This window comes from Saimiri boliviensis, chromosome 17 (assembly GCF_048565385.1).
Source record: "Saimiri boliviensis isolate mSaiBol1 chromosome 17, mSaiBol1.pri, whole genome shotgun sequence".
NCBI lineage: Eukaryota > Metazoa > Chordata > Mammalia > Primates > Cebidae > Saimiri > Saimiri boliviensis.
Window position 1 is genome coordinate 1286254 of NC_133465.1, and position 19460 is coordinate 1305713.

At 37.5% G+C, this 19460-nt stretch overlaps 1 protein-coding gene across 2 annotated transcripts in view; it reads left to right on the forward strand.

Annotated features, from left to right (window-relative positions):
* TAF15 (TATA-box binding protein associated factor 15) overlaps positions 1-19460 on the forward strand; it is a 40703-nt gene that overhangs the window by 2136 nt on the left and 19107 nt on the right. Inside the window, exons 2-7 of one of the 2 annotated variants that reach the window (XM_039476361.2) lie at positions 5924-5963; positions 8233-8284; positions 8373-8457; positions 8540-8645; positions 10910-11103; positions 11825-11945. In XM_039476361.2, the coding sequence (XP_039332295.1) occupies positions 5924-5963; positions 8233-8284; positions 8373-8457; positions 8540-8645; positions 10910-11103; positions 11825-11945 (598 nt within the window). The remainder of the gene's footprint in view (positions 1-5923; positions 5964-8232; positions 8285-8372; positions 8458-8539; positions 8646-10909; positions 11104-11824; positions 11946-19460) is intronic. The other variant, XM_039476362.2, reaches the window with a different exon arrangement.

Consider the following 19460-nt stretch of genomic DNA (forward strand, 5'->3'; position numbering starts at 1 on the left):
AATTAAAGCTAGACTCTTTAAATTCTTAGGCTTGGTATACTATTTATGTGTTTTGTAATAAGTGTATGAAAGTAATACCTTTGACTTTGTATAAAAATAATGCTTTTGACTTGTGCTTTGATGAATGTTTATTAAAATCCCCTAAACGACTAATGCCATTAATAATTTTAGTTAAGTCCTTTAAGCATTCCAGACTACACTTGTAAATTTAATATATCCAATTGACTCAACCACTCCAAAAAACCTAATAAAACATAAGCACTTAAATAATAATCAAAACTGTAGAAATTACAAGTCAGACATTCAAATACTGTTTACAAATGTGACTTAATCTAACACCTTACAAATTCATATTACAAATATAATAACAGTTACACACATAAAAATTACGAAGTCAAGATAACTGCTCATTCTGGCAGTATGGCAGACCACGATTAACTTGAAAATCTATCTACAAAGATTCAAAAAAAAATGGCAAAAACTAAGGGCAAACCCCCACTGCCAAAAATGAAGTAGAAGCCGGCATGGTAGGCAAAGAGCTAACTTGCCAGATACCCTGGAGATGAAGGTGTACACTTCTTAGAGACCTGGGTTTTATTGCTGAAGTAACTACGTCAGGATTGGAGATGAAACATAAGGACCATTAATGCCAGGTAAAGAGAACTGAGACTCTTAACATAAATTCTAGACTTACGTGTTATGGAGTTCAAGGACTGTAGGTTCTGTGAAGGAATGAACTGGAAAAACCCTTAGTACCAACATAAGAGATGACAGGGTAGCATGGGCATTTAAGCTCCAAGGAACCTTAAGACAAATTAACGTAAAAATGGTTTCTGGGCTGGTAATACCCTTGGTGTACCTGTCAAAAACGTGAAAAATCCTGTCTGGAGGAAATTTCACAGTTTAGATCACAAGGAATCTCAGATAAAGCAAGCCTTGCAGAAGATATGTTCACAGTAAAAAAAAAAATCAGAGCTTTAGGAAACATTTCACCTAAATGAGAGTCACTGACAAACTGGATTAAAGCCTCTAACAGATTATCTGAGAAAATATTTTTCTGTTTAAAATTGTTTAAAAAAAAAAAAAAAAAGACCAAAGGAATCAACCTTAAGATCAAGGTGTTGACTGGGCTGACTGGGCATGGTGGCTCACACCTGTAATCTCAGCACTTTGGGAGGCCAAGGTTGGGGGATCACCTGAGGTCAGGAATTAGAGACCAGCCTGGCCAACATGGCAAAACCCTGTCTCTACTGTAAATTAGGGAAGCAAGGTGATGGGCACCTGTAATCCCAGCTACTTGGAAGGCTGAGGCACAAGAATCCCTTGACCCTGGGAGGCAGAGCTTGCAGTGAGCTGAGATCATGCCACTGCACTCCAGCCTTGGCGACAGAGCAAGACTGTCTCAAAAAAAAAAAAAGATCAAGATGTTAATAAAACAAACCACATAGATTTGAAAAATAATCAAAATGTTTAGAATTAGAAAAAGTGAATATGTTGGATAGCAGACTTAGCAGAAGAAAGAATTACAGATAGAATGGATGTGATTTATCTTTCAGATGTGGAAGATAGATGTGACCTTCCAGAATTCAATTCAGGGGGATAAGATATGAAAATGAAAGATTTGGGCATGGTGTCTCATGCCTATAATCAAAAAAATCAGCTGGGAGTGGTGGGGTGTGTGTGTAATCCCAGCTGCTTGGGAGATTGAGGTGGGAGGATTGCTTGAGCCCAGGAGGTCAAGGATGCAGTGAACTGTGATCGAGCCACAGCACTCCAGCCTTGGTGACAGAGTAAGACCCTGTCTCAAAAAAAAAAGATTAGGAAATAGGTTAAGAACTCCTGTCATACATCTAATAAGAGATTGAGGAGAAAATGGAGGAAGAATCAGTAGTTAAGAATTTCCAAAAGAGATGTACATTTTGAATTGAGCACTAGATTTAAACATGAAACAAAAAAGTGAATTCATACGTAGATACATTGATGTTGATGTGAAAATGCAGGTTATAAAATACCAATAACCTACTAGGGAAAATAGGCAGCAGTGGTATGATTGATAACAAACTAATTAAATACTTTAAGAAGCTGGAAAATAATGAAATGGTCCTTAGAGTTTAGAGAGAAAGTAACCATTGACCTTGAGTTTTCTTTTTTTTTTTTTTAAGAGTACCTGGGACTGACAACAGGTGCACAGTGCCTTGCTCAGCTAATTATTTAATTTTTTTTTGTAGAGATAGGGCCTTTCTGTGTTGCTCAGGCTGGCCTTGAACTCTTGAGCTCAAGCAATTCGCAAACACCAACCAAAAGGTAATTTTTTTTTAAGTTACTAGCCAAAATAAAGTTCGGATATAATGTTGAAAGGAAATTCATCAGGAAGATAGGCCTATACTTTTAGGCGCCTAATAATAGCCTCAAAATATAGAAAACAAGCTGAGCATGGTGGCTTATGCCTGTAATCCCAGCACTTTGGGAGGCCGAGGTGGGCAGATCACCTGAGGTCAGGAGTACGAGACCAGCCTGGCCAACATGGTGAAAGTACAAAAACTAGCCAGGCAAGGTGGTGGGCACCTGTAATCCCAGCTACTCAGGAGGCACTGAGGTAAGAGAGTTGTTTGAAACTGGGAAACGTAGGTTGCAGTGAGCCAAAATCACACCATTGCACTCCATCCTGGACAATAGAGTGAGACTCTGTCTCAAAAAAATAAAAAAAAGTATATATGTATTTATAAAACAAAAATGACAATTATAAGAACTTGACAAGGCTATATGGGAAGTTAAAAAAAAACACAAAAACCTTGTGTAATAGATTAGGCAAACAGTAAGAATATGACCAAACAGACTAGACCAAACATTAGTAAAATATGAGTGATACAACTAAGCATAATATTATAGACCGATAGAATTCACTTGAAATTTAGAAAATAGTTAATTCTTTTCAGGCACGCAAGGGGCATGTGCCAAGAGGGAGAAGCAAAACAGCAAATCCAAACAAATGCTAAGAATAATAAAATAACTTTTCTGGCTGCAGTGGAATATTAGGAAAAAACAAAAGAGAAGAGAATCAAAACTATACACTTTGAAATTAAAAAGCACTTTTTTTTTTTTAATTTAAATATACAGAGTCTTGCTCTGTCGCCAGGCTGGAGTGCAGTGGTGCAATCTAGGCTCACTGCAACCTCTGCCTCCTGGGTTCAAGCGATTTTTTTTGCCTCAGCCTCCTGAGTAGCTGGGACCACAGGTGTGTGCCACCATGCCCGGCTAATTTTTTTTTTATTTTTTAGGAGAGGTGGGGTTTCACCATGTTGGCCAGGATGGTCTCAATCTTTTGACCTTGTGATCCACCCACTGCGGCCTCCCAAAGTGCTGGGATTACAGGCGTGAGCCACCGCGCCCGGCCCAAAAGCACTTCTAAGTGATTAGTAGGTCCAGACGAAAAGCACAAGTGTCAAATAATCACAATGAACAGTTGTTTGGGATGCCTTAATTTATAAACTGGTTTTCTCTGATGAATATAAAGCATCTGCACTTTATCACTCAAGGTTTATACAAAGGGCCAGATTGACTAGTTAATATGCTCATTTTTGTGTCATCTTGGAATTTTTAAGCTAGCTAACTAAAGAAGTTAGATTTATAAGTTCAGAGGGCCGAAATGATTAGGTTAAAATTAAGGGCCTTACTGTTAGGTTTGAGATAGGGTTACAGGACTTATGTGCTATATCCTACTAAAATTTTGCCTGAACCTAAAGAAAATATGTTATGATCATATACTTTGTCACTGGGAGAACCTACATCCATGCTTCAGGATATAGTTTAACCTAAAGCTTCATGCATTCCCAACTATCTTCTTTTACTCATTGTTTACCCCTCATAACTGTTTTCATCCTTTGATTTGGGAGAATCTGATCTCGTGTCATTTCATAGAGACATCTGAGGTCTAATTAGATTGTATATTCTTTTCCTGTTTTTCTTACTTGGTTGTTAGCTACTCTCTAGCTATCTTTATTATGATGGGCCTGGCAGTGATGTGTAATTTTTTCTTTTTCATTTCAGCTAGTTTTATGCCTTCAATATTCATAGAAGTAGTAGTTTGTGCCAACATTTCATTTAATATTATTTTTTTTCCGAGACAGGGTCTCGCTCTGTTGCTAAAGCTGGAGCGCAGTGATACATTTATGACAGAACTGCAGCCTTGACCTCCTGGGCTCAAGCAGTACTCCTGCCTTGGCCTCCCAAAATGCTGGGATTTCAGGGATGAGCCACTACACCTGTCTTTCATTTACCATCTTAAAATTAAGCATTAAAAAAAAATCTTGTTCAGTCTGATTGGAGATCTTTACTGCAGAAAATAGCAAATTTGATATCACCCACTTATATTCAGTGGCAATATTTTCATATTGTAGCTTTATATAAATTGGATGAAAAAGTTTGTTACAGGGACATATTGTATAATTAAATTTTTTCTTTTTTTTCTTTTTTTGTTTTCTCTTTTTTTTTTTTTTTTGTATAATTAAATTTTAAAAAGAGAAAGTTACTGAGACCCTGTCTCTAAAAATTAAAAATAGCTGGGTGTGGTGCTGCACACCTGTAGCCCTGGGTATGCAGGACATTGAGGCAGGAGAATGGCTCAAGTCCAGGAATAAGCTGTGATGGCACTGTTGCAATCCAGCATGGGTGACAGGAAAGTCTCATCTCTTAAAAGAAAGAAAAAGAAGGTTACTAATTTCTTTACGTTTTTGATGGGTTTTAGAACGATTTGACAACAGTTATTTTTGTTTCAAATTGGGTGAGGTTGGGCCTAATGGCCAGCAGTTTGTGAATTAGAGCCATTTTTTGCAGTTGTGAAAGTGTTTTATATAAAATTGCTCTTATGCGCCACATACTTAGGTCATTCATTTGACTCTGAGTAAAGCCTAAAGGATAGATAAATAGAACCTCTTCGGTAATTTTTGATATGATTGACATTTTGAAGGATTGAGAAAAGCTCATAGCTCAAATTCTTTTTTTTTTTTTACACGTTCCCACCCCCACCCCCCACCTTTTTTTTTTTCCCCTCTTTTTTGAGACAGTCTCATTCAGTCGTCCAGGCTGGAGTGCAGTGGCACAATCACAGCTCACCTGCAACCTTGACTGCCCCTGGATCAGGTGATCCACCTCAGCCTCTCGAGTAGCTGGGACTATAGGCACACGCTACCATGCCCAGCTAATTTTCGTATTTTTTGTAGAGATTAGGTTTCACCGTGTTGACCAGGCTGGTCTCAAGCCATCCGCCTGCCTCAGCCTCCCATAGTGCTGGGATTACATGTGTGAGCCACCGTACCCGGTCCCTTGGTAGTTTTTTTTTCATTGCTAAATTGAAGCTAGAAGTAGATATTGCTGACTTGATATGCCAGTTGGCTGAGTCCCTCATAGCTTGGTAAAAGCAGAATAGAACAACTAACTTAGCTGCTTTTTTTTTTTTTTAGCAAGTCTTTGGAAATCTTTTTGTTGGTGCTGACAGCCACAGCAGTCCAATACAGTGGAATGGTGTATATCTTGGATATACAAGTAGACGTAATCCTGGGATGTCACAGTGTATGTCTTTCCCCCTTTTGGACCTGATTAGTTTAACATGTCTTTTTGTATATAATGATAATACTGCTTAAGCTTTTGAGGCTGTTTGAAGAATGGATTTTCACTGATTTACATTTGTCCACTGGGTGCTTGTGATCCTCAGCACACATGTAGAATAGTAGTTTCCTAATATGTAGTTACTGTAAAAAAATGAATACTATTTGAACAGATTTCTCCTTTCAGAGTATTTAATAAGAGTTTTTCTTTCTGCAGTTTTTTACATTTTCTTACCATATTTCTTCTATATAAGCTAAAGTCAGCCTTTGAAGGAAGTGTAATTTTAAATAAGATTTAAAATTTTTTTTATGTGTTCTAGATTCTGGAAGTTACAGTCAGTCTGGGGGTGAGCCGCAAAGGTAAAGTATACATATATTTTAATAATATGAAAGGGTAGAACTGAGATGAATTTTGTCAAACTTCTTCTCTTGAGACTTGATATCTGGATGTTATAGTTAGTTAAATATTAGCTTGTCACAGAATAAAGAGAGTCAGCTTGTATAAATAGGTGCTGTAAAACATTTATTCCTTTTTTTTTTTTTCATTCTTTATGTTTTGAGACAGAGTCTTGCTGGGTACCCAGGTTGGAGTGCAGTGGCTATTCATAGGCAAATCATAGTGTACTATAGCCTTGAGCAATCTTCTGCCTCAGTCTCCCACATAGCTGTACTCTCCACTACAGCCATGTGCCACTGCACTGGGCTTCTTCCTTAAGTCTGTTTGCATCAATGAATGTAAGTCCTAGAGATTAAAACAAGTCTCCTTGATACTCTAAAGTTTATGTTTTCTTTAGGAAATCTCTTAGAAAAAACAATTATTAAAGGAATTTATTGCCAGGTACTGTGGCTCATGCCTCCCAGCACTTTGGGAGGCCACGATGGGAGGACTGCCTGAGGCCAGGAGTTAGAAACCATTTTGGACTGTGTAGCCAGTCCTTGTCTCTACAAAAATTTTTTAAAAAATTATCCAGACATGGTGGTGTGTATCTGTAGAGTCCTAGCTACTTGGGAGGCTGAGGCGGGAGGATCACTTGAAGAGAGTTCAAGGTTGTTACAGTGAATTATGATCTTGCCACTACATTCCAGCCTGGGTGACAGAGCGAGACCCTGTCTCAAAAGAAAAAAAAAAGAAAAAAAAAAAAGCAATTGAATTCTTGTTTTTTAGAAGAAGCATTTTATGATAGTATATAATATGCTAATATGTTTTTTTCAGAGCACATTTTTTTGAAGCACCATGAAAGAAATATTTAGCATTTTTTAGTGTCCCTACCATGCTCACAATAAAAAGAAAATTCTATTTTTATGTGAATGTATATATGCAGTAGGCTTCTCTTGCCAGAAATACATCCTTCTACTTGTATGATAAATGTTTTACAGCTCAGTGTGAGATATTCAGAATAGCATCCCAGAAATCTTATCAGATTTTAAGCTTCCTGAAAGCAAAACTGATTTGACTTTTTAAATATCATAAGATAGTGCTAACTTCCTAGTAGGCATCTAGCAGAATGTTTATTTGATGAAATACGTTTTGAAAAGTTGAAGAATCTTGTTAGCATTTGATAGCTTTAAAATAATAAAAAGTTTTTTATTGCAAATGTTTTAGTTTCCTTGGATATTAGAAAGCCAGAGTATAGATTCATAAAGTTTGTTTCTGACTTGTTAGAGCTTATGTACTATTAAATTAAAATTCAAATCCCATATTTAGTCAGTCAACAAATATTTATTGAGCTATGTGCTAGGCCCTGCTATAGCACTGAGGAGATACAGTGTAATTTCATTCTGTGATTGTACTCTGGAGATACACATGTCTCTGATTACTGAGGCATTTAAACTGGACTTCTAGGGACACCCTGTGCATCTTGTAGGAAGTTAAAGACATTTAACTAAGGCAAATGGTAGGAAAAAATTCATCTGTCAAGATACAACTGAGTAAGGTGTTCATTTTGGTCAAGTCAACATTTTTGTGTTTCATGTATTTATTATGGGTCTTGCTATATAGTTTTTATTCCCCCCAACCCCCACCCCACCCAAGCATAATTCTCTTGGAATTTTCTAGCTCTGATGAAGTTTCCTTTATTTGTAGGAGATTGTCAAAACAAAACTTGGGGTATTTGTTTGACATTCAGGAGGTCTGGGAGTGACTTTATTTCTTTTTTTTTTTTTGAGACGGAGTTTCGCTCTTGTTACCCAGGCTGGAGTACAATGGCGCGATCTCAGCTCACCGCAACCTCTGCCTCCTGAGTTTAGGCAATTCTCCTGCCTCAGCCTCCTGAGTAGCTGAGATTACAGGCACGTGCCACCATGCCCAGCTAATTTTTTGTATTTTTAGTAGAGATGGGGTTTCACCATGTTGACCAGGATGGTCTTGATCTCTCGACCTCGTGATCCACCCGCCTCGGCCTCCCAAAGTGCTGGGATTACAGGCTTGAGCCACCGCGCCCGGCCAACTTTATTTCTTTAACAGTCTTTCCTCATCACCTTTCAATTTTTACTCTAGAGACAGGCAGATTGATGATTCTCTGCAAAGAAGCTTGTATTTCAGTTGAAAGTTGAAAATGAAGGCAAGGTCTTCATTTAGACTTTTAAATTTTAACACATTTCTTTCAAGTACTACATTTTTCTTTTGCAGTTATTCTTCCTATGGAAATCAAGGCAGCCAAGGCTATGGACAAACAGCACAAGTAGGTTGAAATATAAATTGTATTCTTCATAAGTAGTTATTTTTATCTTAAGTAGGTGATGAAACTTGAGTATTTACCTAAATTTCAGAGCTATTCTGGCTATGGGCAAGCGACTGACCCCTCTTATGGACAGAACTACAGCAGTTACTCCGGTTATGGACAAAGTCAGTCAGGTTGGACTAATTTGTTAAATTTGTTGTTTCATAGATTGAAAAATCAGAGCCTTCACTAAATGATAACTCATCTAATCTTCAGGTTATTCACAATCCTATGGTGGTTATGAGAATCAAAAGCAGAGCTCATATGGCCAGCAGCCATATAATAACCAGGGACAGCAGCAAAACATGGAATCATCAGGAAGGTAAGGAAACAGTAAAGTATTGACATTGTTTTGGGTAGTGGAAATAACACTGAATATTAAAGAGATTTAGCCAACAAAATCTTAACTTGAAGCTTTTTTTTTTTAAAGAAAAGTTTTAATGGAGTATGGATTTCAGAACTGTGTATTAAGGAGAATATGGAAATAGCATTGCCATTTGATTCTTGTGATGTATTTGTAAAATCATTGTTTAGCTGTAAATTGATGTACTTAAAAATGTTAGAAAATTTTGAACTTCTGCTTTATACCTGAGGTTAAATAAAAACCTGCCTTTAGTATGAGACTTCTCGATATCTACTTTTTAATTTCTATTTTATTTTTGAACCATTTGAATATATTACGTTTTCAGGGACAAAAATATTTTTTAAAAGGGTCAGAACTTTCACAATATATCAGATACCCTAAAAATGTGTTTTATTTGTTGATATATGTAGGTAAATATTTATCGATAAATTTCAGGTTTTATAAAGTTTTTTTTTTTTTTTTTAATATATATATGTTTTTTTCTTTTTCTTTTTCTTTTTGTTTTTTTTTGTTTGTTTTTTGTTTTTGTTTTTTGTTTTTTTTTTGGCGGAGTTTCGCTCTTGTTACCCAGGCTGGAGTGCAATGGCGCGATCTCGGCTCACCGCAACCTCCGCCTCCTGGGTTCAGGCAATTCTCCTGCCTCAGCCTCCTGAGTAGCTGGGATTACAGGCACGTGCCACCATGCCCAGCTAATTTTTTGTATTTTTAGTAGAGACGGGGTTTCACCATGTTGACCAGGATGGTCTCGATCTCTCGACCTCTCGACCTCGTGATCCACCCGCCTCGGCCTCCCAAAGTGCTGGGATTACAGGCTTGAGCCACCGCGCCCGGCCTATAAAGTTTTTTTTACATTTCAGATTTGAAGAGCCTGTACTTAATTTTAGGCTCTTTACTTAATAAAAGCAAGTCAGTTTTTAAAAATTGTGCTTTACATTTTCTGAAATGCTTTTGCATTCTCTAATGTAATTGATCTTCAGATACTATGAAATAGTGTCAGTAATTATTCCCGTTTTACAGAGGTAAAGCAATTATTTCATCTGTCAAGTGACATGGCTAAAAACTGAGGTCTCATGTTTTCTCTCTACAGTGAAGACATTTGTTCTAAGTAAAACATTGAGGAAAGATTTGTGAGGTCAAATTACCAGGCTTACAGATATGAGTGTTCTGAAAAGTAGAAAGTAGAGTACAAATGTAGGGAATAATATTTAGAAGGCATACTACATTAAGAGAAATAACTCTTCAAGCCTTGTTGGTTTTAAATTTAAGGAGAATCCTTTTATAAATTACGTATTTTTGGGAGCATGACCTATAAATGTAGTCTGAAAAGAAATGTTAGGTTTGATTTGACAATCATTTTAAAGTACTAGGGTTTGGACTGTGGTTCTGTTGTGCTCTCGATAGGGAGTTCGGGAACATGCTAACCTTTTATTAGATTGTTCTGATCCTCTAATGAAGAATAAAACATAGCTATTAAGTTATGAGATCTTTTTTGTCCCCAAACCCGCACCCCCCAGCCCATTGTTTTAAAGAAGTAAACCTATTGGAACTCAAATCCATTTAAGTGTTCCCTTTTAACATTCCCACCCTGAGAACGTCTAATTAATGAAGTCATATTGCTCCGAATTTTTCTTTTGAATTGCTAGAATAAGCAGTCTCATTACCTAATAGACTTTACAGATTTAAAAAAATGGCATTACAAAGCAAGATCCTTTAATGTTTTCTAAAATTTACTATTACTGAAGAGGTTTAGAAGACTGTACTATAGGCTCTAAAGATAATTGTAAGAGAAGAGATCTAAAAATATTTTAAGAGATGACACTTGTTAAAAATTAAGTAATATAGAGCCTTTCAATGTAACTGTTAAAAGGACTCAGCTCTTGTGGCATGTTTATTAAAGAGTCAGACATATTACTGTACTTTGTAGCATCTTTTACTTTTTTCTTTTAATTCAAGGAGATAGTGAAAATCCATAGTAATTTTTTCCTTTCCTACAGTTTTCAAAGATGCATATTTTCTTTTCATAATATGGCACCCCTTCAGTGTTGGCAGGATTGTCTTTTGAAGGGGATTTCAGGAGATTGCAGATAACTAATTACCATGAGAAGGTAGTCATAAATATGGTTAATGTCTAACTGGCAGGACTCTTAGACCAGTTTCAGTCAACTTGCTACAGCAAATGTAATCTTCCTATGAAGTCTCTCAAGTTCTCCATTTCTATTTAGCCAAGGTGGAAGGGCACCTTCCTATGACCAGTCAGACTATGGTCAACAAGATTCATATGACCAGCAGTCAGGCTTTGATCAACATCAAGGCTCATATGATGAGCAGTCAAATTACGATCAGCAGCATGATTCCTATAATCAAAACCAGCAGTCCTATCATTCACAAAGGGAAAATTACAGCCACCACACACAAGGTAAGATTTACTTACCTCTATTATTATTATTTTTCCCCCCTCACAGAATTATTTGTATGAATTTCTAATTAAAAGAACCACATAGGATTTCAGCTGTTTGTAAAAATTTAGGATGACTTTGAACATAGGTTCCCTCTCATGGTGATCAGAACTAGTTTATCAGATTTCTACTTCTGAACTTGGAGACCCCCCAATGGTCATGAGTTTTTGATGGCTGATTATATGAATTTCCTTTGCTGTCCCAGTGAACTCTCATCATTTGACAATACTGCTGGTAGCAGCAGTTGAATGAGTAAGTCAATGAGTAAAAGTCGAAGCAGATTCACTAAATATCTTCTCTCAGTTTGAAGATTCAGTTATTCCTCATCCATGCTTGAGTTGCATTTAAGTGTTTCTGAAATGAAGAAAGAGTTAACTTTTAAGATTGGGGTTGTGCTTTTCATCTAAGTTATTAAGATTTTTGTAGCTAAGGTTGTGTTTTAATTCATACTGTTCCACATTACGATTTCGCTGTGCCACTTTAGCAGAATGGAATTTGACACGGATACAGTTCTCAAAAGCATTTAATTCCGGATGATTTTACCGTGACTTTCATTTGAGTTCTGTATGCATGTGCCATTTTTTATAAGGATATGTGTGGCCTAAAGAGCCACTTAAGATTGTTGTTTGAAGCCTTATAAATGGCAGTTGTTATTTGTGTGTAATATTTTCTTTCTTGTAGATGACCGTCGTGATGTGAGTAGGTATGGAGAAGATAATAGAGGATATGGCGGGTCACAGGGAGGAGGTAGAGGGCGTGGGGGATATGACAAGGATGGAAGAGGTCCTATGACAGGGCCAAGGTAAGCACGTAGTTAAAGATACCTACGTCTCTTTTTTTTTTTTTTCTTTCGATGTTATTTGGCTGGATCCATTCCAGCATCTAATTTAGTTAAGAGACTTAAAAAAGGGATTATGTGTTGGAGAAAAGGGCAGAAATTAAAGATGTATTTTCAGTCTTAAATGACCTTACATAAATGACCTTAGAATAGGCTGTGTTAGCAGTTAGTTTATGTGGTGCATGTTAAACACCAGTAGAGAAACAACTGTGGTTGTGGTTAAACCACTTGACTTTCCTGCCAGAGCTAGAATCTAAATGACTCTGGGAAATCCAATGTTTGTATATGCAAATAAAAGGTAAGTTAATTCTAGATTGAAGGGCAGAGAGGCTATTTCTTAATTTCAAATCTCCTTGGGAAGGAAAAGTATTAGGGGGCAGTAATGGAGTAGAAAGGTGGGGATGGCAAATAAGAGAAAGATTTAATGTAATGAAACTGTTTTGTCTCTCTTTGTAAGTAAATAATTATTGGAATAATTAGTGTAACATCATATAGCAATATGTGTTTTGTCTAGACTGAGTTGTGTAAAGTAACGCCTTTTTAATTTAGCTTTTCTTTTCACCTTGCTAGTGTTACCAGGTTTTGGTATTTATTTACTTATAGCATATGTTATGAAGCTAGTTTTAAATTGCTTTTAGATATATCTGTAAGTTTACTACTTTGACCCTCAAAACAAAAATGAGAAAGTAGTTGACATCTGTCCTCAGAAGTTTGTAGGTTGCATATTTGTATGTACGTATATAGGCTAAAAGGTAATTTACATCCCTTGGGAATTGAAAGGGTCAGTGGCCTGTTAACTGATAATTACCAGTTACATATCAGCACCAGTTCATTCTTTTGCTCCTTAGGGACTATGTGTCCCCTCAAGTGACCTAAGAAACAACCAGTTGCCCACAGACTGTTATTTCTTCAAGTGAGCCAAGATTTGATTTCAATGACTTGTATTTCTCTATTTTTAGTGTGCAGTGCTTTGATTTTATGGAGAAACTAAATTCTAGACGTGTTTGAAAATTTTTATAAGACTTGGACATTAAGTATCTTGATTGATAGCCAAAGTCAGTTTACCAAAGTAAAACAGATAGATTCTATGCCTCTTCATTGTCAAAGAGAGCAGTCTGCCATCATGTGGATATAAATGGACAATGTAAAGTGACTTGGTGCTTACTGTACCTAGTAATAGCCTCCCTCCTATCCCAAACAAGATAACCAACAGGTATTTTTAATTTTCCAGTTAATAATGTTTTGGATAATTGGCTGCCTTGAAATGCTGTATGTTTTATAGTGCATCATAGCTTTAGTTTTCTTCATAAGGAAGTTACATCCTAATTGATTATCTATTAAACTATCACTATATCTAAGAATGGAGGAAGATAGGGAATGGGTAGGGAAGTCATTATAAATATATTTTCATATGTGACTCATCTTGTAACTAGAAGGTTGAAAGGACTTCGAATGATCCTCCTGACAAAGGAGGGAAGGAGTACCTTAACCAACTCTGGAGTCCAATTAAGTACTTTTAAAAACTCTTGGTACTTTTATAAACTTATTTTGTGCAATTTGTGCCCCAGATAGGATTTATAAAATAAGTTTTTTATTTTCTTTTAATACTCCTTCATACAAAATCATACGCAGAAGTCCAATATGTAGTTGGTTAAAATGATACTGATTTGATTTCAGTGGGGGAAAGATTGAGTGAGGAAGGGATCTGCAGTTTTGCCTTAGACTCTATCATTTATTGAGATGTTCATGAAAGGCCTTTTTTAGAAATCCATGTGGATGCCAATTACTCAATATATTGAGTTGGCAAACTATGTGAAAGGCCAGATAGTAAATGTTCTGGTTTTTGTTAGACCATATGGTTTCTCTTGTAACTATTCATCTCTGCCCATGGAACACAAGAGCAGCCATAAATAATATGTAAATGAACAAACAGAGTTGTGTTCCACTAAAGCTTCATTTATGGATACTGAAATTTGAAGTTCATATAATTTTTTTTTTTTTTTTTTTTTTTTTTGAGACAGAGTCTCACTGTCGCCCAGGCTGGAGTGCGGTGGGGGATCTTGGCTCACTGCAACCTCTGCCTCCCAGGTTCAAGTGATTCTCCTGCCTCAGCCTCCCAAGTAGCTGGGACTTATGGGCACATGCCACCATGCCTGGCTAATTTTTTTTTTTTTTTAAAGTAGAGACGGGGTTTCACGGTGTTAGGATGGTCTCAGTCTCCTGACCTCGTGATCTGTCTGCCTAGGCCTCCCTAAGTGCTAGGATTACAGGCATGAGTCACCGCACCCAGCTGAAGTTCATAAAATTTTTACATGTCATAACATCTTGTTTAAGATGTGCTTTTTAGCTTATTTATTGGGATAAAGTGTTTTGAATTTGAATATAAATAACCTGTTTTAAGATTTTTTTTTCCCCACACAGTTTTGCATTTAAGTACCAAAATACTTAAACATTTTTCATCAGTCTTCATCAACACTCCCATTTGTGTTTTCAGTCGTCTTAAAAATAGCCATTCTTTTGGGGGCTGTTTGAAGAATATCTGGTATTAGTTGGATTTATATTAAAAGAAGAATGGGGCATAGGCCGGGTATGGTGGCTCACATCTGTAATCCCAGCACTTTGGGAGGCCGAGGTGGGTGGATCACCTGAGGTCAGGAGTTTGAGACCATCCTGACGAATATGGTGAAACTGTCTCTACTAAAAATAGAAAAACTTAGCCAGGCGTGGTGGCAGGTGCCTGTAATCCCAGCCTCTCTGGAGGCTGAGGAAGGAGAATCACTTCAACCCGGGAGGTGGAGGTTGCTGTGAGTCAGTATAGCACATTGTATTGCAGCATGAGCAACAAGAGTGAAACTCCATCTCAAAAAAAAAAAAAGAAGAAGAAGAAGGGGCATAATTTGTGGATGAGGATGTGAGGTAAAGGATGGGACATTCTTAGACTTACAGATTGTGTGATTGCCTGGCTAGAGGAAGAATTCAGATCAAAAAGAAGCCATCAGCTTTCCAAGTGTGAAAGAGAGATAAGTGAAGATTATAGGGACTACAAGAAACTTAATCTTTTTGAAAAAGCAATGGTAGCAAAAAACACAGTTTCTTTCTGTCATCTAAAATTGACATGGACAGCTTAGTGGACTGGAAGCTTGGTACACAAATTCTCCCAGTGATTTTTAGTTTCAGCATTGTGATTAATGCCTTGTAAAATTGCCAGAATCTAATAAATAATAGATTTTCATTATCAGCATGCCATCAAATTTAGTAGCTGTTTCAGGCTTTAACGGGTCAAGCCTAAAATTATCAAGATTTTTGAGGATCTTCTCCCTCTTAAAAGAGTGTTCAATTAGCTCCCATAGAAATACGCATGTATATGGGGGCACATGGGTCTAAAAAATAAAAAATATGCATACATTCTGGTGACAGTCTAGCATAGCATTGCTCAGTAGAAATATAACGTAGGTCACAAATGTGACCAGTATAGTAAATTTTCTAAAGCCACATTAAAAAGAAAACACAAATGAGAAAATACATTTTACTTAACCCAATATATCCAAAATATTTAATCATACAATCAGTATAAAAAGTTTTTTTTGTTGGTCATGATGGCCTGTGCCTGTAATCCTAGCTACTTTTGAGTCTGAGGCAAGAGGATTGCTTGAGGCCAGGAGTTTTGAGACTAGATGAAGTAACATAGTAAGACTTCATTTCTTAAAAATTAAAAAATTAGCTGGGCACTGTGACATCCACCTGTAGTCCCAGCTATTTGGGAAGCTGAGGCAAGAGGATTGCTTGAGTCCAGGAGTTCAAGGCTGCAGTGAGCTGATTGTGCCTGTGAATAACCACTGCACTCCAGTCTGGGCAGTAGTGAGACTGTCAGATTCCGTTTCCAAACCCTGTTCCATACCGCTTCAAATGTAAAAAAAAAAAAGGCGGTGGGGGGTGCTGGGGTCTGTAATCCCAGCACTTTGGGAGGCCGAGGCAGGCAGATCACGAGGTCAAGAGATTGAGACCATCCTGGCCAACATTATGAAACCCTGTCTCTACTAAAGAATATAAAAATTAGCTGGGCGTGGTGGTACATGCTTGTATTCCCAGCTACTTTGGAGGCTGAGGCAAGAGAATTGGTTGAACCAAGGAGGCGGATGTTGCAGTGAGCCGAGATTGCTCTACTGCACTCCAACCTGGTGACAGCGAGACACTGTCTCAAAAAAAAAAAAAAAAAAAAAAGGAGTGTGCATTCCTTTATTCATACTAAAATTTAGAAATCCATTTTGCATTTTGCATTTAGAGCATGTCTTAATTTAGACTAGCTGCATTTCCAGTGCTCAACAGGCCACATGTAGGTAGTGGATACCGTTGGACAGTGTAGCTCTAGAATGACAGATTCTTGGCTTCCTAAGATGTTCATAAATGCTGAATCCAGAAAGCTTTTTTACCACGCATATAAGACATAGGAGGAAATAAAATGTAAATACAGCTGTTATTGAGAATAATATTTAAATCCATTGAGTCACTTAAATGTGGAATTAATGTTGGTCTTTTCTTCACACTCAAAAAATTGTATTCTGGATTCAGTATGAAAACTCAAGCACAGGGTTTTTAAGCTAATCTTTCTCCATTTTTAGCTAAGCCCTTTTCTCTCTAGTTAGTAAAATTTTCTAAGAATAGAGATTCCTGCATTGTCCTTTTACTTCTTAGCAGTTTTAATCCATAAATAGACATATTTAGATTTTTTTTTATTGAAAGATTGGGAGTAGAGATTCTGTCAAAGAACTTTTTCTCTCTTGAGAAGCATCTGAAATGGAATCTGTTGTCTCTTCTAAATATGTACTGCTGTAACAGTGAAAGAACCCTCAGAATATGCCCTCATGTAGGCTGCTCATTGTGGTTTTGAACTTGGGAGCATGTCTCTATATTTGGGTCAAGAATATGCAACTGGGCAAGTGCAGTGGCTCTCGCCTATAATCCCAGCACTTTGAGAGGCTGAGGCAGGTGAATTACCTGAGGTCAGGAGTTCGAGACCAGTCTGGTCAACATGGTGAACCCCATCTCTACTAAACATACAAAAATTAGCTGGGCATGGTGGTGGGCACCTGTAAGCCCAGCTACTCTGGAGGCTGAAGTGAGAGAATCTCTTGAACCTGGGAGTTGGAGGTTGCAGTGAGCCAAGGTCACACCGTTGCACTCCAGCCTGGGCAAAGAGAAGGAAACTCTGTCTCCAAAAAAAAAAAAGAAAGAAAGAAAGAAAAAAGAATATGTACCTAGCTGGGGGCTGTGGCATGTACCTGTAGACTCAGCTACTTAGGAGGCTGAGGTGGGAGGATCACTGGTGCTCAGGAGTTTGCCACCAGATTGGGCAAATAGCAAGACACCATCTCAAAAAAACTAAAAAAAGCAGCTAGTTTTCTTATGCAGGGGGTACTCTGCCAATAAAGTTGAGTATGCTTATATTATGTCTCTGTTAAATATCTCTGCTACTTCAGGAATACTTTATGTGTACATGTTTTCTGCTTTTTCTGGGAATTAAAGCAAATTTGTTGTGTCAACATCTTGACTCATAGATGTTCAAGTACTTTCATGTCTTAATTTGCCTTAGTATGTAGAAAAGGGTCTTGTAAAATTAATGCAGATTTTAAAGAAAGATTGTTAACCTCAGGCACATTTTCTATTAATATCTAACAGTACTTGAAGGTTATTTTCTGTATTTAAATTTCCTCAATAAGGATAATTTTCTAATAAGGATAGAGAAAATGATTGAAATGTTTGAACTTGAAAGAAAGCTTTGCATAAAATTATAAATATCTAGATAAATGCCTAAACCAAATGTCTAGACATTTCAGACTTAAATGTGCATATGAATTACTTGGGGGTCTTATTAAATGCAGATTCTTATTCAGTAGATCTAGGGTGAGGCCTGAGATCCTGCTTTTCTAAGAAGCTTCCATGCTATGTTTATGCTTGTATTCCATCATGTTTTGGATAGTAAGGATACAGACCCTTATTTTGTTAAGGAGATTAAAGCCTATGAAGAATCACTGAGATGCCCAAATTTTCAAGATTGATTAATGATATTTCAGACAATACCCTGAGTGTCTTGGTTTGAAGACTAGTTCTTTTTCCAATGTACTATGTTTTTTTTTGTTGTTGTTTTTTTTTTTTTTTTGAGACGGAGTTTCGCTCTTGTTACCCAGACTAGAGTGCAATGGCGCGATCTCGGCTCACCGCAACCTCCGCCCCCTGGGTTCAGGCAATTCTCCTGCCTCAGCCTCCGGAGTAGGTGGGATTACAGGCACGCGCCACCATGCCCAGCTAATTTTTTGCACCTTTAGTAGAGACGGGGTTTCACCATGTTGACCAGGATGGTCTCGATCTCTTGACCTCGTGATCCACCCGCTTCAGCCTCCCAAAGTGCTGGGATTACAGGCTTGAGCCACCGCGCCCGGCTCCAATGTACTATGTTAATTCCAAATTTATGGCCATGTGTTGAAATCTTCAGCTACCTTTTTTTTTTTTTTTTTTTTTTTTTTTTTTTTTTTTTTTTTTTTTTTTTTTGAGACGGAATCTTACTCTGTCATCCAGGCTGGAGTGCAGTGGCACTGTCTCGGCTCACTGCAACCTCCAGCTCCCACGTTCCAGCGATTCCCCTGCCTTAGCCTCCCAAGTAGCTGGGATTACAGGTGTGCGCCACCACGCCTGGCTACTTTTTTGTATTTTTAGCAGAGACGGGGTTTCACTATGTTGGCCAGGCTGGTCTTGAATTCCTGACCTCCTGATCTGCCTGCCTTCGCCTCCCAAAGTGTTGGGATTACAGGCGTGAGCCACTGCACCTAGCACAGCTGCTTTATTTTAAAAGGAAATGCTCGGTAAAGATGACGTTAAAAGGTATTACATGGAAGAATAGAAAATCATAAACCTATTCAAGTGTCATTTGTTTTACATCCCTTTATTGTTAGGAGTATGTTTTTTTTCTGTTGTTCAAAGTTATATTGCTGGCCAGAATGGAAATCACAGGAACTAGCTGATGTATGAAATTGCATGTTTTCCATCCATTGTGGCCAGATTTGGTATTCCCTTAAGATGACAACACAGTAAGAGGCATCTCTTCCAGCACTTATTTGTGAACCTAACAACCCCCAATTTCCTATTTTAAAAGTCGTCTTTATCCTTGGGACTTCAGCCTGCTGGCATAAGAATGTGGGCATACTATTTTCACTAGTTCTTTTCTCGCCTTGCTCTTCAGAGTTACAAAACCTCTGAGATACCTTGGTTTCTAATAATATTTTCAGCAGTTTAATCTCAACTCTGTTGGCTTTCCTTTCTTAAAGAGTTAAGTATCAATATACATTCATTTAGAAGTGTAGGGAAGGCTTCAGTACTACCTGTTGTGAAGTAGGGAGTCTTAGAAATTCAGTGGCAAACTATAGGAAGGGCCTGAGTTTCATATTGTCTGTATTGCCTTGAAATAGCTTTGGTCTCCTGCTTAAA